The sequence below is a fragment of the Syngnathus scovelli genome, chromosome 6 (assembly GCF_024217435.2).
Source record: "Syngnathus scovelli strain Florida chromosome 6, RoL_Ssco_1.2, whole genome shotgun sequence".
Classification (NCBI taxonomy): domain Eukaryota; kingdom Metazoa; phylum Chordata; class Actinopteri; order Syngnathiformes; family Syngnathidae; genus Syngnathus; species Syngnathus scovelli.
The window spans coordinates 20007461-20027407 of NC_090852.1; the positions used below are offsets into that span (position 1 = coordinate 20007461).

The 19947-nt window shown below is 54.9% G+C and overlaps 3 protein-coding genes and 1 long non-coding RNA gene across 15 annotated transcripts; 1 reads left to right on the plus strand and 3 right to left on the minus strand.

Moving 5' to 3' along the window:
* Positions 1-119: 119 nt before the first annotated feature.
* pot1 (protection of telomeres 1 homolog) lies at positions 120-7102 on the minus strand. 3 transcript variants are annotated; one of them, XM_049722369.2, is made up of 20 exons: positions 6961-7102; positions 6692-6814; positions 6526-6598; positions 6369-6457; positions 6172-6279; positions 5808-5882; positions 5658-5732; positions 5454-5571; positions 5176-5306; positions 4797-5090; positions 4578-4733; positions 2794-2981; positions 2619-2701; positions 2156-2182; positions 1738-1894; positions 1430-1659; positions 1172-1310; positions 1008-1093; positions 762-856; positions 120-684 (listed from the first exon to the last, which is right to left on the minus strand). In XM_049722369.2, the coding sequence occupies exons 1-20, from the start codon at positions 7042-7044 to the stop codon at positions 451-453; spliced, it is 2565 nt and encodes an 854-aa protein (XP_049578326.1). In that variant the 5' UTR covers positions 7045-7102; the 3' UTR covers positions 120-450. The 3 variants fall into 3 exon arrangements, with proteins under 3 accessions (XP_049578326.1, XP_049578323.1, XP_049578328.1); XM_049722366.2 differs by having other exon boundaries at positions 2156-2185; XM_049722371.2 differs by lacking the exon at positions 2156-2182.
* A 717-nt stretch (positions 7103-7819) lies between these two features.
* LOC125970329 (uncharacterized) lies at positions 7820-10021 on the plus strand. Of its 3 annotated transcripts, none has more exons than XR_011086947.1 (3): positions 7820-8119; positions 8768-9226; positions 9490-10021. It is a non-coding gene; the product is annotated as an uncharacterized lncRNA (long non-coding RNA). The 3 variants fall into 3 exon arrangements; XR_011086945.1 differs by having other exon boundaries at positions 8768-9087; XR_011086946.1 differs by lacking the exon at positions 7820-8119 and adding an exon at positions 8341-8672 and having other exon boundaries at positions 8768-9087.
* On the minus strand, positions 9853-19580 carry LOC125970257 (metabotropic glutamate receptor 8-like). Of its 8 annotated transcripts, XM_049722352.2 has the most exons (11): positions 19263-19578; positions 18077-18734; positions 16606-16822; positions 13057-13192; positions 12836-12990; positions 12614-12751; positions 12181-12381; positions 11664-11803; positions 10613-11557; positions 10193-10430; positions 9853-10101 (listed from the first exon to the last, which is right to left on the minus strand). In XM_049722352.2, exons 2-11 carry the CDS (start codon positions 18572-18574, stop codon positions 10040-10042), a joined length of 2730 nt encoding a protein of 909 aa, XP_049578309.1. In that variant the 5' UTR covers positions 18575-18734; positions 19263-19578; the 3' UTR covers positions 9853-10039. The 8 variants fall into 8 exon arrangements, with proteins under 8 accessions (XP_049578309.1, XP_068507057.1, XP_068507058.1 ...); XM_068650956.1 differs by having other exon boundaries at positions 12181-12483; positions 12614-12990; positions 19263-19580; XM_068650957.1 differs by having other exon boundaries at positions 12614-12990; positions 19263-19579.
* LOC125970296 (homeodomain-interacting protein kinase 2-like) lies at positions 13215-16474 on the minus strand. Its single transcript, XM_049722455.2, has 2 exons — positions 15586-16474; positions 13215-15462 (listed from the first exon to the last, which is right to left on the minus strand). The coding sequence occupies exons 1-2, from the start codon at positions 15596-15598 to the stop codon at positions 14135-14137; spliced, it is 1341 nt and encodes a 446-aa protein (XP_049578412.1). The 5' UTR covers positions 15599-16474; the 3' UTR covers positions 13215-14134.
* Positions 19581-19947: the final 367 nt, after the last annotated feature.

The window sequence follows — 19947 nt, forward strand, 5'->3', positions numbered from 1 at the left end:
GCGGACCCAAAAGAGGGGGTCGCTTGAGGTTCAGAGGGGGCCGGGTGGGCAATGGGTGAGGTGGACGACTTCCAAGTTATTCTCATTTCAAAAGGACACGAAAGAAAATGGTCAGTTCATGGGTTTCGAGATTAAAGTGGCCACCCAAGAGACTTTATTGACTGAACAGGCAGCAGCATATCGCTTCGTCAAGAAGTAAGACAACAATAAATAACTTCTATTTTTCACTGCTTATATACGAGTCCCAATGTCTCCTCGTACATTTTTACAGATTTTCCTCACTCTTCACTTCCAGTTAAACATCAAATCTTGCACCTGACGCAACAGAAGGCAAAACAAAACTTGAGGTTGGGCCTGCCTGTATTCATTTGAAGAGAAGCAACATGAGAAAAGAAACGCAACCATTTTGTTGATTGGCATTTTTGAATAATCCAGCAAAAATGACTTTTCCTACGTCAACGGTGAAGATGTTCGTGCGCTCGTGTGGCAGACCTGGTAGAAGGTTTCTGCCTTTCCGTCCGCGTCCGCGTCGCTCTCGCTGTATGACGCCACGCACAAGTCAAGCCAGGGACGCTCACCTGTAGCGCCCTCTGGGGGACAAAGCGAGTCCAGCGTTTGTCGGATTTGAGCCTGAGCCTGCTGGTTGATCGCGGCGTCTTCCGCCGACACATTGAAGAAGGTCTCCTGATCAGACACACACACAAGCTTTGAGCTTTGGCTTTGCGACGTGACGTGACGCTCATCCGCCCGCCTGGACTGACCGCGTCCTTCCACAGGAAGGCGTCCAGTGTGTCGTCGCCGTCTTGCAGGCGGAACTTCAGCACCAGGACCAACTTCAGAAGTTGAATGCCAAATGCTATCCAACGCACAAAATCACAACAAAAGTATTCAAGTGAGGCGTGTCAAAAGTATTGGGTCACCTACAGGATGTGAAAAATCAAGACCATTTTTGGTCAAAGCGATTACAGCAAGTCAATCAATTTGGATTTTAAAAATAGCAAATGGACCTTTGGCGATGTCCCTCTCATTTATGACTTTGCTTCCTTGGAGTGTGGGGTCCATGATGGCGGGTTCCTTAGAACACCGCTTACACCTGACGAGAGAGAGAGAGAGAACATCACCCACCAGCTGGCGCGATGACGACGGACAATGCGGCGTCCGTGGTCCCGACCCGTAGAAGCTCTTCCTTCCGCACAAGAGGAAGGGCGCGCTCAGGTCCAACAGCGCCAGGCGACCATCTGGTGCACAACTGACAGGAACCACATTCAGGTACTTGGCTGCCATACGGCGTAGTTCGTGTAGCATGTAACCTGGACAAAAAGTAAGACAGAAGAGTTGGCGACCAATCTGTGTTGTTGTTTGTTTTTTTCCCCCTTCCCTAATTCTCCATGTGGCCTCAGGCAACTCAGGCAACAAGTCCTCATTTTACCTGCAAACAAAATGAACTCCTTGGGCCTGCGCTCCAACACGAGAAGCGCCGATTGGTAAAATCTGATCAAGCGCTTGGACGCGCCGCCGGGCTCGTCGTCAGCGGCAGCGGCGGCGGGTATGTAGGTGCTGCCCGAGAAGCACCAGAACGGCCTCACGTAAGGCCCGCTGGGCTGGCCCGACTCGCCGGATAAAACGCTCTCCACGTGCAAGTCGTTGGGAACCTCCTCCCTGGAGGAGCGTGCACATTTCGGGTTAGCACCGGGGCCGACCGATGGGCTGGGCGGAGCGGGGGCGCGCCACCCGTACATGGCGTTGCACTTGCTGCAGTAAAGTTTGAGCGCCTGGTGGAGCCTCTGGGGCTCGTAGGAGGCCAGCTGGGCTCGGACGTGATGAAAGCCGCCCGGCTCGCGACGCAGCAGCTCGCCCAGCGTGATGGGCGCCACCTCGTGAGCGCACCTTCTCACTGTGAGGCGGCACAAACACAAGTCACAAAACAACCCAACGTCGAGGCCGGCAAATGCAACAGAAGGAAGACGTTGCTCGTCGAGACCTGAAGTCGGGTTTTTTTGGGCATTGAAGCGCATTTGACACCTTTCTTGACGCTGACACGGTCTTAAAATGAAATCTCAGCAATTTGACACATTGATCCGTTTGAGCAAAATCAACTTTTTTTTTTTTTTTTTTTTTAAATGTATGCTATATTATGGTTCCGGGTGTTTCCTACCTGTGCCAAACTCCATGGAAGCTCCGCCTGCTGAAAACAGGAGAGAGGCGGCATCAAGACACCGAGATGGCTTACGAGAGAGACGCTGTTATGCCAAATGTGGTGAGCCAAGGTCGGAGAGCCTTGCAATTTCTTCAAAGTGTGACAAACGTGCACGAGTCTTCGTTGAATGCACAATTTACTCAATGAAGCGAGACAAAAAGCTTCTTGTGGACACCAGAGGACGCTATACGCAAGTTCACAAGCGCAATGATGTTGTGAAAGTAACCAAAGCCACATTCACGCAAACAGCACTTCAAGTCCCATTTACACAAAATGATTGATTTATATTCATATGAAATATAACATTGCATTTTTTACTATTGGAAGGTGAAAATATTCTCAAGTTGTTTGTTTAGGTTTCACTTTTCCAAGATGATGGCGCCTGCCCCCCTGTGGACAAGAGCGCTAGGGTTTGGCTGACCTGCAGGGTGCGGAGGCGCATCATCCACTTCCATCATGGCGGAGTCGTTGACTTGGTTGGCGGCATGGAAAAGCTCCATTGCCCTGCACGCAAAGCAGCAAGTCAACACGGACGGACGGACGGACGGCCATTTACGGATTGAGACAAGAGCCGTGGTAAGGAGCCGAGGCGTCACCTCTTGAGCTTTGGGACATCGGGATTGTTGTCGGGCAGAGCGCAGAGGCCCCTGCCGTACGCCGTGCCGCCGTGAAGGTGGAAAGCCAGAAGGTTGACCTCCTCCACTCGCCCGCCGCCGCTCTGCTTAGGAACCTTGACGGAACCCGGGACGGCTCGCAGGTTGAAGATCCTCAGGAAGTCCCCGGGCTGGCGGAAGACATTGAGGAAGAGGATCAGAGTACCGCTGTTACGGTACAAAAACATTTGTTTGGCTCCCGCCTGTGCTGTGAGTGCGGAGGCCAGCGGGTGGCACTGTTGCGCCAAACTTCGCAAGGTGCTCGGTGAGTCAGTCGCCTGGAGACGACTCGCCTCCCACCCCAATTCAAATGTTGTCACGCCAAGCCTAAAGATGACAAAACCACGTCCTCCTCGTCATCACGATGAGGATTTCAAGCGTCAACGTCGGCTGTCGGAGGCAATCAAACGTCGTGGCGCCGTCGGCCTGACGGGTTGAAGGAAGGCGCAAACGTACGTGACGCGTAATCGCATCAAAGCTGAGGAGCGGGAGAAGACCGAGAAGAAGATGAGTGAGTCATCTTCGGCCGAGCGCCACGCGCGTCTCGGCTTGTCGCCGGGAGGCGCAAAGGCCGGAACGCCGGTGCCGCTTCGGCGCTCGCTCACTGCCGTAAAGCGTGCGTGCGTGCGTGCGTTGGAGCGCACGACCTGGGTAGCGCTGCGGGCTTGGCTATTTTGCAAACTTGCTTTTTCATTGGTGGCAACATCCACAGACCTGCACTGGAAGCCGGTCATGGAAAGAGCACACTGAAAAGAATTGGCTTAAGAATGAAATTCTAAACAATTGAAAAATATATGAATGAATTTTCTAAAAAAAAGAAATATTGAAATGACTTCCACAGCCGCCGTGCCTAATGAAGTGGCCTACGAGCATCCTACTCTGCCTTCATCTTCTCTTCCTCTTGTGAGGGATTAAAACCATTTCATCTTTTAAAGGGATGGGGGATTGAGGGAAGAAAAAAAAAAAAAAAAAAAAGCTGCGGCATCACCTTGGGCATCGCCACGGCAACTGGGGAACGGGGCAGCGTGTTAAGTGCTTTAGCAAAGAGCGTCTGCGACTCGGAGATATTGGGCCAATAAGAAGGGTTGGTGGGGGGGCATTTGGGCTGCTGGATGGAAAAGCACTTCAAGCCAAAAGTGTGCCTGCCACTCATCCACTTTATAGTATATTATATTATAGTATATACCGACCGACCGAAAATCTCTCAAAACACGAAAACCAACAAGCCGCACGATCCCGCTGGACGGCGTTGACGTGTCTGCCGCAGCGCGCGCGGCCGTCCGCCCGCCCGCCGATGAAGCGTGAGCGCTAAGCGGCAGCTAATGAGCGAGCGCCGCGGGGCCGCAAAGACAAAAGGCAGAGTCCCGTCTGCTTGACTCGCTCTTATCTTTCATTCTGGGCGGAAGCCGAGAAAGAAAGAAAAAGCCCGGAGGATTGCTGCCGAGTCAGCAGGTTTGGGCCGAGTCTCGACGGGCTCCATTTGCCTGCGGACGCTTTTAACCGCTCTCCTACGAGAGCGCCTATTTACCTGTGAAACGCACTCAAGTGGCGGCTCAACTCGCACTTAATATTACAGAGTGCTATTTTTTTTTTTTTTTTTAAATCAGCAAAATCACATTTTTGTGATGGCAGGCCACAACAAATTCATGGCAGTTCTGCTGGGGTCCAAGGCAAATTTTGGAAAATGGTCAAATTGAACACCTGCTCGGCAGTTTGCCGCTTCTGACCTTGAGGCGGCGGGCGCACTCCACGTGGTTGTCGTACACCAGCACGTTGGCGATGAGCATCTCTTGCTCCTCGGAGAAATAGGCGGGGCCCTCCGTCACGTCCGGGTCCACCGTCACTTGCAGCAGAGCGTGAGGACACCGGCTGCCGTCCCACACCTGCCGAAGAGCGAGCGAGATTAAAAAGCCCGGCCCCAATCAAAAAAGCAAAAGCTTTCAGACCCTGAGCAGGGTGCAGGTGGAGTCCACGGGCGCTTTGGCGAGCAGCTGGCAGGTGAGGTTGAAGTACATTTCGGGCTGGACGCCCGACAGCGGCACGCCGGGGTCCGGGTGCAGCAGGTCCTGGTCGGCCGCCCAGGACCGCAGCGCCTTCACGTTTTGATAGTCGTCCTCGGTGAAGGAGGAGGTCCGGCTGGAGGTCTGAGGCTCAAAGTCGTCGCCCTCCTTTCCGCTGAAGGTCATGGCGGAAAAGCCGAAGCTGCTGATCAGGGCGAGGGAACCCTTGTAGAGCTTGGTCTGCAAGGGGTGACGGCCGGAGCCTTAGAACTCGTGCGAGTCGACACATTGCCCCGCCCCGCCCCGCCCCCCTGGCGTACGCAACCTTGACTTTGTGCAAGCGCACAATGTCGCCATTCTGGAAGATTTGCGGGTGCGACTCCAGCGTGGGGCAGAAAATGGTGCAGCTGATCAATTTCTGAGATTGATCGGTGATCTTCAGGCTGGAACAGTAATCTGCCGAGGGGAGACAAAATGGCTGCCGCTTGTTTGTTTTTTTGGAGAAGAAAAAAGGAAAAGGGAACGCGATTGCACCACACGACAACATTGGGAAACTGGCGCTATCTCCGACGCGTCAATTTGATTGGCTCCAACCGGACCGACCTGTTCCTCGGCTCTTGAACGGCCGTTTGAAGAAGACCACCACGCCGTACACGTTGACCACATCTCCGGGTTTCAGGTCCCCGAGCTTGACGTACGCGCGCTTTGGCTCGCTGGAAACCTGCGCAACAACACCGCAGCGATGAGCAGAAAGCACCACGCTCGCGGCGCTTCTCGCATTTGCCCAGGATCGGTCGGTCTTCTGACCGAGGGAGTCGCTGGACCGCTGTTTTTCTGGGCTTGTCGTGGAGCCGGGAGGTCAGCGGGCGGGATGCGAGATGCCTGAATCACAGAAGAGCAGATGTTGCATTCTTGGAGCCCCGCTCCACAAGGAAGTGGCGACCGCACCGCTCTGACCGAGGAAGTCGCTGGACCGTCGTTCTTCTGGGCTTGTTGTGGAGCCGAGAGGTCAGTGGGCGGGGACCAAGACACCTGAAGCACAGAAGACCCGGTTTTTCCATTTTTGCCGACCAAACTGGCCATAATCGTCAGCGATCCAAGACAATTGTATTTCTGTCTGGAGAGTTCAACTTTAAGCCTAATTCAAGAAAAAAAAAAAAAAGACCACCGCAGCTCGCTTCCTATGATGATCTTGCTTTTTGTCCAATCATTTCTGTTCCCATCTAACATCTTTTCTTCCTTTTTGAGGATTTTTTTTTCCATTGGCTATTTGGTTTTAGTAATCATTTCCTTTGATTTCAATCTCCATCCTGGTCCTCACGTGAACAAAGGCTCGATCTCCCAACATCTCCAGGACGCAGGGATGCTGCCTGCCCATCTCCGCCGTGGGACAATCGCGCACGCTGAAGCCCGAGAGCGTCACCTCGTCCTGACGGAGAAGATTCAAAGCGTCAAAGCGGGGCCGTGCTTTTGTTTTTTTAATGTGCACATTTTCCATCAGCTGCCACTTGAACATACCCCTTGATTGACAGCCGGGTAGAAGTCGCTGGCCAACTTGTCCAGCAGGACCACATTGATGGACGACACCTCCCGAGGCCCCGAGTCGTCTTTGGACACGTAAAACACCACGGCAACTCATTCACGCTGCCGTCCACGCTCAGGTGCATCTTTCTACCTTCAATGATGGTCTTCAGGGAGAAGTTGTGCCTCGATGACGCCAGCAGCTGTCCTTTGTGCACCACTCTCCCCTGGATGCACACACACGATTTATGGATTGGATCTTTTTTTTTTTTGGTGTCATCTTTCATTGATTTTCTTGGGAGTTGTTGCCGGGAGCTCACCTTGACCGAGTGGTGGCTGTGGTTGGCGGCAACGTTGATGTGCGCGATTGGAACGATGGTCAGGTTGCCTGGCCCCGCCCCTTCGGCCAACAAAATGACAGGCATCCTGGTGGCGGCGGTGGCCTGAAAAATGAATCCAAAACAAACTAGCAGGTGTCTTATTGCGTGCGGTGGGAACAGCCTGACGGCCGGCATACGCCGCGCTGGCTGGCTGGCTGGCTGGCTGGGGTGGAAATGACAACGCGGAAAAAGAAATGAATGGGATTAACCTCTTGTGATGTGGAGTGGAGTGGAGAAGAGCCGGCGGGCTGACTTAAGAAGAGGAAGGAGTCAATCTGGAGCTCGGAGCTCATCCACGTTGCCCGACTTTGACCTTCCGGATGTCTCTCTCTCTCGCGCGCGCTTGGTTTGGCTTGCCTTGGAAAAAAAAAAGAAGAAGAAAAAACTCACCCGACGACAAGGCTATGCCATTATTCATTTGTCACAATGAGTCCAAGTGTTCTCAACTGACTTACCTAGTAAAACATATGGAGGGGAAAAAATAAAAACACGACAAACTTTGAGAGTGTACACTGAAGCGCGCTAGTTGTAGAGGAGGCGACGTGACGACTAATTAATTTGTGTATTCGACACACGCCGCATATCAATGTGAAACGCGAAGAATTCACAAGTGACAAGAAAATCTTCGCCGAGTATTTTTCGGGCGTCCACCGAGCAATGAAACTCTAAAGCGGAGTGATTTGGCATAAAATTGCCACTGGCTGAAGCGACACAAGAAACCGTCGCCAAACCCGACGACTCACAAAGCTTGTTGTGTAGTTGTTGGTCTGTATTAGGCGGCGGAATTTGTAATATTCACACGAGAATTGTTATTTACCGTTCGTTGACTTGCTCGTTCCCTCGCTTCGCTTTCGAACTGGCTGTTGTCTGAAGTGCGCCTGCGTGAACGGAAATGCCTCATTGCGCATGCGCGAAACCTCAACCTCCGCCAGCCAGATTTGGACAATATTTATTTCCAAGTTATTTCATCTTATATCTACATCGGGCATAATTCTAAATGCTTTAAAATAACCAACCTGTATTGCTCCTTCTAGTCTGCGTCTAGATTCTAGACAGTCAGGCAAAAGTTGAAATGTTCGTATTTACCAGCAAGCGTATCTTGCTTGGCCTTGTCACGTGAACGGATACGCACTTAGCGGTCCGTTAGTTAGGTCCACGGTGAAGACTAAAGTACGTACATAGGCAACTTGAAGCTCGTCGACTTCAAAAGTGCTGCTAATTTGAAAAACAACACAAAGTTGAGTCAAAATGAGCCAACGGTCGTTTACCACAAAACAGAGGACACGTGTTCACAAAGACAAAATAAAAGAAAAGAAGAAATCCACAGCATTTGACAAATTACAACCACCAAGTCACAAAAGACCTAAAGTATGTCACCTTCAATTAATGTGGCGCTATATATTCATTTGGAGTCGCTACGTCTTGTCGAAAGCTTTCCACTTTGCCGCTTTCTTGATGCTAAGCTGTTCCTCAGCACGGTGTCGAGCATGACGCCTCGCCTCGGGCTTTGTCGCGCGTGCAGAACTGCATGGAGCGCAGAGGTGGCCTGCCGACCGACCGACCGACCGACCGACCGACCGACCGACCGGCCGGCCTTGCGTCGAGTGGGTGAGCGAGCGTGCGCGCGCCGGGTCACGGCCTCAAGGTGCAACAAAGGCACTCGAATCCCTTTCTCGCCGTGTCAGTCAATCTATTGCTTTTTTGGTTGTTGTCCTTATTCCCTAAAAAGCCCATCTCTGTTTCTGACACGATTCATAATTGATCGTCTCGAAATGTGAGCCTTTGGAACGATTCGGTGGCTTCGTCAGCAAAGATTTACATCAGATGAGAAGCTCCTGGACATTTCCCAGAATATGCAACGCGACAAAGGCAACTTGGAAAGACAATTCAAGCGACCGACTTTCATGTCTTTTTCTTGGATGTAAATAAATTGCTCAGTCAAAAAAAAAAATCAACATACTAAGAGCATCAAGCTGTCTGCCGTGTTCATAATTAAATGCTGTTTGTCTATTTTAGGGTGACGCGATCATTATTTCATCACCTCGGAGTCGAGGCTGTCGACTTCAGTCCAAAAAGTATCCATCAAACTGGGTCCGGATGAGGCGGAACCTTCCACTTGAGTGATGCTGGTCAAGTCTATTTGGAATCGTACAAAACTTGAGCAATTCTGCAGGTTATGATGATCCTCGTTTCAGATTTGAAGAACGACAACCACGGAGAAGAAGAACGTGCGCCGACACGCTTCTGCTGACAGACGTCCTCCTCGTCGTCATCCTGTTCCAAGAGCTGACGGAACTTTCTTGGGAACAGATTGTGGCACCATCTGCACGCCACATGTGAGTGCGGCACGCGTACATGCACGCACGCACGCACATTCTGTTTCTAAGCTAAAGCAATCACAAAGTTGCACTTGGAGATCCACGTCTGCCTCGGCGACATCGCCATCAGACGACTCCGCGGCGCCGCTGTGCACAGGTGTGTGTGCGCACGTGCATCTTCTAAAAATAGATTGTGTGTGGCCCATTTTCTTCTGGCAGCGGGGGTTGAATGAACTGTGTGTCTGAAGCCCGCGGAGCACCTGAGGCCTCCTCCGCCCGTAGCCCAATTAGGAGACCTCCCAGGTGTGCTGTGGCCACCTGAGAAGAAAGGGAAAAAAAACCATGTAGTACAGTTGTAGCTGTGACATGACAGCTAAAAACATCTCCAATGTGCACTTCTCAGAAGGTTTTTCTTCTCAGGGCGCCGAGTCAGGGGAAATCAAGCTTCAGCTTCAATATTCATTACATGCACGAGGAGCTCCCACCGTATGGCTCGGCGCTCCGGTCACGGCGCCGGCCGCCATCGATTGGCCTCACGTGCGAGGAGAGAAGCGCAGCCGAGTTCGCGCCGGCCGACTTCCCGCCGGCCGACTTCCCACCGGCCGGCCGACTGACTTCCCGCCGGCTTTGAGGAAGGTCGACTTCTCTCTCTCGCTGTTGGCATATGGAGAGCTGATCTTCAAAGGCGGGAGTGGGGACCACCTGGGAGCTGAAATGGATGCCAAGACGGAAGGAGGCCTGCCTGCACGCATTTGTGGCCACAAAGTTGGAGGTAGAGACTAATGTGTTTTTTCGTTTAATCAGAAATCATACTCATTGGTAAAAAAAAAACCAAATAAATCAAATTAAAAAACAGCATGCGTCACTTGATTTCATTTCCATTTGTACAGTTTCCAAAAGAGAAGATTGCAAATTGGAGTCACATCAGCATAACGACAACTACGATTGGTCGCCCAGTTTTTCCTTTGCTTCAGATGCGGTGGTTGGCGTAGCTGACGTAGGCGCTGACCGAGGCGCTTTTGCTCGGTACCGCTGCGGAGAGAAAAGACCCGTGAGCCCGCGTTGCGGCAGCTCCAGAATGTTCTGAAGCGGAACTTTCTTTGGCTTTGTAGTTTCAACTCACCGCCGGGCTCGCACAGTTCCGTCTTGGCCTGGCCGTTGGGCCGCTCGGCCGCCAACTGCGACAGTTTGCCGGTGACGGCGGCGGCGGTGACGACGGCCTTGAAGCTGCGCTTGCGCTTGGGCACGTTCCGCTCCGGGTGGAAGACGATGATGTAGGCTTTGGGCACGTAGAGCATCCCCAGCGACACCGAGGCGCTGAGGCTGAGCGACACGCTCAGCGTGGCCGTCTGGATGTACATCTGGGGGGGGGGGGGGGGCGAGACTTTTGCCTTCATTTTGACAAACTGGATGGATGGACGGACGGACGTGCGGTTTGGACGGACCGCCGAACCGACGGATGGGCTCGCCCAATCACCGGATGAGCGGACATTTCCCCCACGTTCAATTTGCTTTCCCTTCGCCAAGGTCTTCCCAGACTCACCCGCTCGGCCGAGCGCGCCGTGCCGAAGAAGACGGGGATGAAGGCGAGCCAGACGATGCAGGTGGTGTACATGGCCAAGCCGATGGGCCTGGCCTCGTTGAAGGTCTCGGGCACGCCCCGCGTCTTGACGGCGTAGACGGTGCAGGTGAGCATCAGCAGCAGGCTGTAGGCCAGCGAGCAGATGAGCGCCAGCTCCGACGTGTCGCACTTGAGCACCCCCCGCGCGCGGCCGGGGTCCGGCGTCCGCCGCTCCTCGTAGTCCACCAGGGCGCGGGGCGGCCGGGCCACCAACCACGCCAGCGCGCCTAGCAGCTGCACGCCCACCAGGCAGCACGTGATGAGCAGCTGCGAGGCGGGCGAGATGAAGCGCGGCGCCGCCACCGCCGTCTTGCCCCGGGCAAAGATGCGCTGGATGCGGTTGGTTTTGGTCAGCAGAGCCGCGTAGCTCAGGCACGAGCCCAGACCCGGGAAGAGGCGGCGCAGCGAGCACACGGCCACGCCGGGCGGCGCCACCATGGGGAAGGTGGCCGCGTAGCACAGGAAGATGCCCGTCAGAAGCACGTAGCTCATCTCCCGCCCGGACGCCCTCACGACGGGCGTGTGGTTGTGGCGGAGGAAGGCGGCCGCCACGGCGCCGGTGGCCGCCATGCCCAGCACGGCCACCAGGACGGGCACCAGCGCCCAGGGCGAGCGCCACTCCGGCCGCGCCACCGGGATGGGCCGGCAGCCGGTGCCGTTGCGGTCGGGCCGCTGCCGGTAAGGGCACGGCCGGCAGGCGAAGGGGCCGGCCAGGAAGCTGTAGCCCTGGCAGCGCTCGCAGCGCCAGCAGCACGCCGCGCCCTTCAGCGCCTTCTTGCGCTGGCCCGGCCCGCACGGCGCGCTGCACGACGATGCGGGAGGGGGCGCGCCAGGGGCGCCCCGCGGCTCGAACTTTAGCGCCGACATCTGGCGAGGGGGAGGCTCACGCGTTAGCATTTCTCACTTGTTTCAAAACAAAACCAAACGGAGGAAAAGTGTCAATCGTCGCATGATCGGAGGAGGCGGGGCTTACGTTGAGGCTGAGCTGATGGCTCCACCGCCCGATGACCTTGTACTCGGGGCCCGAGCGCTCGTCCATCTGGTACTGGAAGATGTCGTAGCGGCCGGGGGCGTCGCCGTTCTGGTTGAACGTCACCGGCGTCCCGGCGCTTCCTGTCGGGGCGGGAAGTCGACAAAAGAGCTTCGAACGTGCTTTTTGGAGCGCCTCGCGGTCAGCTGTCCAGAGCAATCACGTCGCCGCGCTCCAGCGCAGCTCATCCGCTAACATTAGCGCTCAACTGGAGCGCGCCTCTCTAGCAATAAACACATGGGCGAGCAACACGGATGAATTAGCAATTAGCCATTAGCGGCCGGCGGGCGCCCCTCTGTTGCTCTCGCACGCTGGGTAACTGTCCGTCAAGTGACGCAGAAGGGGAAGCGTGCGTGCGTGCGTGCGTGCGTGCGGCCGGTTGGCCAGCCGGGGAAGCCTCGTATTTTAAAATACAGCAAAAATAAAAAAAGTCTGAAAATAAGGTCAGGCGCTCTCCTACCGTGGAAGCGGACGGCGCGGATGTGCGTCAGCAGCTCCTTGCCGTCGACGTGGGCCATGCGGGGGCACAGACCCGCGTGGCCGGCACACAGCTGGCGGTGGAGGCGGTCCAAGGCGTGCGCCATGGCGTACACGGCGTCCATCACAAACTGCACTTTGCCCTCCTGCTCGTACGAGGAGTCGCGGCCCACCTTCTCCGAGCCTGCCGGAACAATCGGGACACTTTGCCGTCCTGTCGATGGATGTGCAACCGATCGCTCTGCTGCGGATGTAATTCCACGGTCGGCCAGTAGATGGCGCCGCCCTATTTTGTTCAGTCGAAAGCAGAGCGGAAACGGGAAGTCTGCCGGCTCGGATTAGTTCAGGCCTGAAGATTGACTGGCTGAAATGGAACCCAATTGAACAAGAAATGGTGGCGCCATGCGCTGGCTCACCTGTACACTTTCTGGCCGCTCCCGTCTTCTTGCCGTGCGTCCACAGCTTGCACCCGAAGTTTTCCTCCCAGAATTCGGCGAACCAAACGTTGCGGCGGTTGTTGGCCAGCGAACGGCTCTTGAAGTAGCGATCGAAGGCTAAGACACAAAAGACGACAGCGGCGGCGAGCCGCTCAGCTGCTTTGCTTTCTGGCAAGGCGGCGGCGGTGTTTGCGTTCTGACCGTGAACGTCCGCCCTCTTGGGCAGGACGGTGACGGCCCCGTGGGCAACCAGCTCGTGGTGCAGCACGGGGGAGACTTTGGAGCCCCAGCTGTCGGAGCCCACCCACAGGAAGTGACCCGTCAGGTTGTGGCGCTTGGCCGCGTCCAGGATGCGGCTGTCGCGTGCGCACGCACACGTTTCAGGAAATGAAAATCAACAATTGCATCTGGCTCGTCCGTACCGGATGTCGTCCTCGTTGGCGAAGGTGACGACGGCGCGGGCGTTGGGCGTCTCCAGCAGCCGCAACACCATCCTGTCGAACTCGCCCGCTTTGGGCTCGCGCGGGATCTTCAGCGCCTGCGCGATGCACACGCCACCTGAGCACACGCACACGCACACGCACAAGCACAAGCGCAGGGAAAGCTCAACTTCCGAGGAACCCGCCGGCAACAGCAAACATGCTCGCAACCTTCTCCGCCAGCCAGCAGGAGGCTCCGCTCAGCACTCCTTTATCATCAATGAGGAGATTGAACTCCTCTTTGTGATTGTTTGATTGTCATCAATTAAAAAAGATGGAAGTCTTCTTACTTTGGATTCCATTCTACTTTGTTGTGGTGCACGCTCGCTCGCACGTACGCACGCACGCACGCACGCACGCACTTTTCCGCACTTGATCAATTTGCAGGCGCCAGCAACAATTAGCTTCTTTCCATCTTTTTCTTCTCTCTGTGATTGGCGCATTTTTGGGGATGCTTCAGAAAACGTGATTAAAAAGGTAAACCGAATAAAAGGTGTGCAAAACAAAGATGATGAATTGCAACATGTAATTAGATGAAATCATAAAATCAAGGCCAACAACTCCAACTTGCCTTGCAGGCATTTTTGTGTACAGCTTGCAAACAATTTTAGGCGCAATTTGGGTTGGGCATTGGGCACAACTATCAATGCTAATTGTTAGCTTTTGCTTAGTATTAGCATTTGGCCAGCTAACCACACCACGCGCACACGCGCACTCACACGCACGCACACGCACACACACGCCATTTCCGGACCAGAGTCAAGATAACGCAGTCGCTTCTTTGTCTTCGCCAGGAAGTTGGCTCACATTTCTTGGGTCGGTCCGTGCAAAACAGTCTGTTTTTGTACTAAATTGCAGCACCTATTTTTATATTTTTTGGGGGTCAAAATGGCACAACTTGCCGGGTCCGTCCATTTAGGATTCCTCTTCCCAAAAGAACGGCGAGATGCCCCAGCGTCCCTGCAGAGCTTGAAGAAAATCCTCCCCCTGTTTGGAGTTTGTTACGCCTCGTCTCACGCGCCTACGAGTCGGGGCTGTCGCTGTAGACTTTGATCTTGCCCAAAACGGCCGTGATCTTGCGTAAGGCCGCTACGATCTTTTTGGACAACCTTCCCAGGCAGGTGCCGTTGGAACCGCGCGTCTTTGGCGCCACCCCCGAGGGGACGGGGCGCTTTGGGATCAGAGGAAGAAGCGAGTCGACCCGGGACGACGGCGACCGTCGCTCCACCCGGGACGACGGCGACCGTCGCTCCACCCGACACGGCGTCTCCTCGTCGAGCGAGCCTTTGTCGACGGAGCTCTCGGAGCGGCGGCTGCGATGGAAGAAAGGGTGCAGCAGAACCTTGTGCGAGTCCACCCTGAGATCGGGGTCCAGGTCCAGCATCTTCTTGACCAGTCGGACAAAGAGCCGGTCGGTGCGCTGTGGAGCCGCCGTGTCCGCCGCCGCCGCCATGTCCGCCTCCGCTTCCGCCGTGACCACTTTCAACTCGTCCAGGGAGTTGAGGACCAGGGCTCTCCCGCCTTTGGGCTGGCATCCCGTCTCCTTGGCAAACCGTTCCGGAGACTTGAGCTTCCACCGGCGCACCCCGTCGCCCTCCTTGCGGAAGTAGCGGCCCACTTCCTTCCCGCGGTCCAGCACGTGGTCGGCCGGCTGGCCCTGAGTGTCGGCGACGAAGCTCAAAACGTCGAACTCGGTGCGGCCGGGGTAGAGCGGCTGTCCCGTGGCGAGCTCCACGGCGACCAGCCCCAGCGACCACACGTCCACCGTCTCGTTGAAGGGAATGCCCAGGATGACTTCAGGCGCCCGGTACCACAAGGTCTGCACGCAGTCCCCCGCCGCGATGTCCGCCACGTTTTTGGCCAGGCCGAAGTCGGCCAGCTTGACTTTGAGCGGCCGCTGGTGCCGGTCCACCACCATGATGTTCTCGGGCTTGATGTCGGCGTGGACCAGTCCCACGGCGCTCATGTGGGACAGGGCGGTGGCCAGCTGGTGCACCACGGGCCTGACTTGCTGGACGGACAAGGCGCAGTGATACTGCATGAACTCGCGCAGGTTCTGGTCCAGCAGTTCAAAATTCAGGCAGATGTTCTCTTTGTGGAAGAAGAAGCCCTGCCAGCGGACGATGTGGCACTGGTCGGGATCCAGAGCCCACAGCTGCTTCAGAACGGAGATCTCCTCTTTGGCGTTGTTGACCGAGTTGCGATGCTTCTTGAAAACCTTGACGGCCACCCTGGTGTCGGTCAGCGTGTTGCGGCACTTGACCACCACGCCAAAGGTGCCCTCGCCCAGGACGTCCTCCACCGTGTGGACCCTACCCAGAGTCACTCCTTTCAACATCTTTAAGTCGTCTGCGCAGGCAAACACACAGTGCGGACCCGTTAAGCGCCATACGCTTGCTTGCCCGTCCGAGGATTGCTTCCCCAACACGCGTATTGGCGATCATCTGGCGCGAGCGGCGCCGGCGCACCTACCGCTCGGATTCATTTTGGCCAAACGGCCAAACGATGAGGTCGGCCCAAAGGTCCGACGTCAGGCGCATTGTCGTCTCGTCGGGGCTTTGGTCAGCGTCGCCGCGACCGCTCCAGCGCCTCGAAGACGGACGGGAACGTGACAACCGTCGCCCTTTCTCTGTGACATCACTTTCCAAAGCCATGAAAGAAGTTACCAGCTCACCTGACGCCACTGATGTCATTGACGTGACATCGTCGCTAAGCGATTTTCGAGGCGTCGTCCCGGTCACGTGACTTTCAGGTCGACGCCAAAGAGCAATTCAAGACGACACATCAGATCAGATCAGATCAGATCAGATCAGATCAGATCAGATCAGATCAGAGAACCTCAAGACACTTTGACCAGGAGATCGATTGCCTAAAACTTTCGAAATACCAAGACAGCCGGAAAAGACATTTGCTTAAGAGTCTGTTAATGACCAAGACCGCAGAACTCGGACATACTCTAAAGAAAGGTTAACGAATGGGCCGAGTCGCAAAGGTCTTGAGACTTCCAGTAAGACCTCGCAAGTACAGGACCTGACAACTGTTTGACAGCTTTAAACTTGAAGACTGCAAGAGACCCTGAAAGACTCTCAGACCACAAGATGTCACCCGTGTTTGTTTGTGGACATGAACGCCGCATTTTTGTCATAATGCAGCTGCGGTCAGCAAGTTTCAGGTGAAGGCACAAAACTGAAATGAATTCTGATGAAAGGGAGACGGCGTCATTAGCGAGCAGATGCTAATTGCTATCAGCGCTAATCAACACAGGCCAGCTAATCACACACATCAGCCCACAGCAAAGCATTGATGGCGGCTTAGGGTCTGTCCGTCCGTCCGTCCCTGCATCCATCCGTCCCTGCATCCATCCATCTGTCCATCCGTCCGTCCGTCCGTCCATCCGTCCTTCCGTCCGTCCATCCATCCATCCATCCATCCATCCATCCATCCATCCATCCATCCATCCATCCATCCATCCATCCATCCATCCATCCCTACCCGACTCTCTAGAGATGTGAGCGAAGGCCTCGACGCCGCTCTCGCCGTAGTTCCCTTCGGAAGCCAGCGTGGAGACGTAGTTCCAGCCCATGGCCGTGACGACGTCCAGCATAGCCTGAGCCTGGTACGAGTCCGGAGGAACCACGCGCGAGAAGAAGTCGTAGCGAGTGTTGTCGCTCAGCTCCGGGGCCGTTGAGGCGTAGCTGATCTGAGGGATCTGCGGGGCGAGGCGAGGCGGGATTCAATTACACAATCCGACCATGGCCCAAAATCACAGTGGGGCGGCCATTTTGTAGCGCTGCGGCATTTCATTTGCCTGATGACTGAACTTCATAACAATCCCCATGTTGCTGCAAAGTTTTGTCCAATGACATCATCAGTGACAAGGTGACGTGAGTCACGCTGACATTTTGGGGTTACACACGCGGCCACGCGAGACATGATGCAAACCGACAGGCGCCGGCTGACACCCGGCTGCCGCCGCCGCTCTCGTAATTCTCCCGCCGGGACGGAGGGGGCACGGTCGCTGTCTCCGTTAGCGTTAGCACTGTGCTAATCCCACGACTGGAATCTCGCGATTGGTGTGTGTGTGGGGGGGGGGGGGGGGGGGTGTTCTCCACCCGCCTGCGGCCACGCCGGACGATGACGCTTTCAGACGTGACGGCTGGAGAACGAGTGGGCGGCCGGCCGGCCCAGGCGGGATGCAGATCCGGCGTGAAGTGCGCCCACAGACAACACAACCGGGAAGAAGAAAAACAAGAACCAGACCAAAAACAACAACAAGAAAGAACAAGTGGAAAAAGATCAGGAACAACAAGAAAAACAAAGAATGAGAGCAAGAAGAAGAAGAAGAAGAACAACAGAAGAACATCAAGCAGGAGAAAAAGAAAAACATGAACAAGAACAAGAATGAAGAACACATACATGAATAAGAACAGGGCAAAAGGAACAATAGCGAGAAAAGAAGAAAAAGAAACACAACAACAAACCACAGGATGCAAAGAGCGACAATCAAAAACAGCATTTATGCAGCACTATTGGGAAGACTGCGCAGTTTGAAAATCACAATCGCTCGCTCATCAATGACTTGTCTGGAGAGAAGCAGAAGCAGAAGCAGATCTTCTTCTCACACCTTAAGACGTGGGAACATGGCAACTCGTTTTCACCCGGCAAGGCGCTAGCTACTAGCGACACTCCCAGCTAACGGCGCACAGCGTGCTAACGTGGCCAAAGACTTTTTGGAAGGAGACCGCCGGGAACCCAAGCTACCCATTTGCAACAGCCACCATTTCAGTTGGACAAAACCCAGAAGCTGCTTTTCCCAGAAGACTTGTGTGACTGTGCTACGTTCAGCTTGGAGTTGCTAATTGTCACCCGCTAATTCCATCCGTGGATCAAACGAGCCGCCAAAACGGGTGGAAAATCTGGCTGACCTTTCCAAACAACGTGTGACAAGGGTCCGCTAGCCTACCTTGAAAAGTCGAAGGATGTTGGCCACCATGACAGAGACGGAACTGGACGCCGCCCCGATGACGCCCACCACCTTGTCGGACTTGGCGAAGACGGGCGTCTGTCCGTCGGCGCAGCGCACGTCGCCCGCGTCCCTTTCCATGAGCGCCTGCACAAAGGTGAGCGACTGCTCCAGGGCGTGGGTGTCTCGCGAGCACGTGTCCAGGACGCGCGCGCCCAGCGTGACGTTGGGGAGCAGCTCGGGGTCTTTGTTGACCAGGTCAATGGCAAACAACATGGCCTCGAGACGCTGGATGCCCTTCTCCTTCTTCAGTTCTCCGCAGGATTGCCCCCGCTCGCCCCGGGCGTGCACCGGGAATAGCCCGCCCAGGATGATATCTCCGTCCAGGCGAATGGAGCGGGCCAACTCCGCATCAGGGGACGAGACGGCGGAGCCCGCAAGCAAGCAGCTCTTCATCATCAAGAAAGCCGGCAGCAAGTAGCACCTGCTGACCGCCATCTTGATGCGGTCACTCACTCGATTAGTCGGCCAGCGCCCGGCCAGGGGACCATGGGGGCCAGCCCCTCCCCCGAGGAGCCAAAGCGGGGGTTCTAAAAACAGGGACTGTCGCCTTCTACCGGCCTTCTGCTTCCGTTGTTGGACATTTTAGAGCCACTTCCTAAAAGGCAAAAACAAATGATCCAATGAATTCTGGTGGTATTTTGACCTATGATATTTCGGCTAGAACTCTAATCCAAAGCATCTATTCTTTATCCCCTGTGAAGAGCAACAAGGCAGCGACAGTCAGCTGCCCCCTGGTGGCCAGGGTGCACAGACCTAATGGAGCGCCACAACCTCCATTCAAATGAAGCCAAAACTATGAAAGGAGTGTTTTGAAGTACTGGCTTGGTGACATAATGATCTAAATTGGCATCTCAAGACACCGCCGCATGTCCCTATTGCTTCTTTTAAAATGATTTTTCGGCAACAGCAATTACAGGTCTTAACGACGAGCTCCCAAAAGTTGCAGGCTAAAGTTTATGCAGTGCAAATGTTCTATACTCACGCAAGTCACAACTCCTATGGGGACATTTCGTCGCATCCAAATGCCTTGTTGACGTCGCTGACTGAACAAACAGGCGATCGCAGTTCAAGAGTCACACCTAAGCACGAATCGAGCCACTTGCTAATAGGCGGCTATGAATACCTGTAAATGCAGGATCCAACGGTGCGTTCGCGTCCCTCCTGCTTCTCCGGAGTTTCACACGCCGTTGATACTTTCCTCCCTGCCCAGCTCCTTTCTCCCTCCCTCCCTCCCGCCGCTGCGGCCAAAAACCAAGACAACAATCACTAAAGTACACGTTGACGTGCAAAAAGAAAAACGGAGACTGCGTGCACTCTTCGGACCCGCCGGACTGCGTGTTGCAAGAGGGGGATTGACTCGTGCGTGCGTGCGTGCGCCCGCGGAAGACGCGACACAACACGGGTGCACGTTAAGTGACGCGCCCGCGCCCGCGTGTACAGGTGGCTTGCAACGTACTGGCATCTTCACGGGAAACTTTGTAGTGGCGCCACCCAGAGGAATAATGCTGCAATCACACATAGACCGTCTGTTCGATGGCAATGGGACGGTCGCTGCTTCCCTCTGCTGGTTTCGTAGAATTTCATTGCTCTAAATATGAATAGAGACGAGAGGATAAATAAAAGGCAGAGACATGGACTTCGATTGGACTGCGTGGATCACTCGTGTCGTGTCGTATCTATGAGCTGCTGCCGTGTATTGATTGCGCGACGGGCGGTGTGTAGTCAATTAGGGACGCAACTGACATTTTGAAATACCCTTTCCAGAATAGACAAAGATATGCAACATTCTTTGCACTAAATCAAATGAA

Coding starts and splice junctions, on each gene's coding strand:
- pot1 (XM_049722366.2), bottom strand. CDS start 7,044: ATGAGCTCCGAGCTCCAGATTGACTCCTTCCTCTTCTTAAGTCAGCCC. Junction 6,815..6,960: donor TCCACTCCACATCACAAGAG/GTTAATCCCATT, acceptor TTCATTTTTCAG/GCCACCGCCGCCACCAGGAT. Junction 2,982..4,577: donor AGTGCGCCCGCCGCCTCAAG/GTCAGAAGCGGC, acceptor GTCTTCCGCCAG/CCCGGGGACTTCCTGAGGAT.
- LOC125970257 (XM_068650953.1), bottom strand. CDS start 18,574: ATGGCGGTCAGCAGGTGCTACTTGCTGCCGGCTTTCTTGATGATGAAG. Junction 13,193..16,605: donor TCACATCTCTAGAGAGTCGG/GTAGGGATGGAT, acceptor GCGTGTGCTCAG/GTGGCGTGTGCATCGCGCAG. Junction 11,804..12,180: donor CCGCGCCGTCCGCTTCCACG/GTAGGAGAGCGC, acceptor CCGCCCCGACAG/GAAGCGCCGGGACGCCGGTG.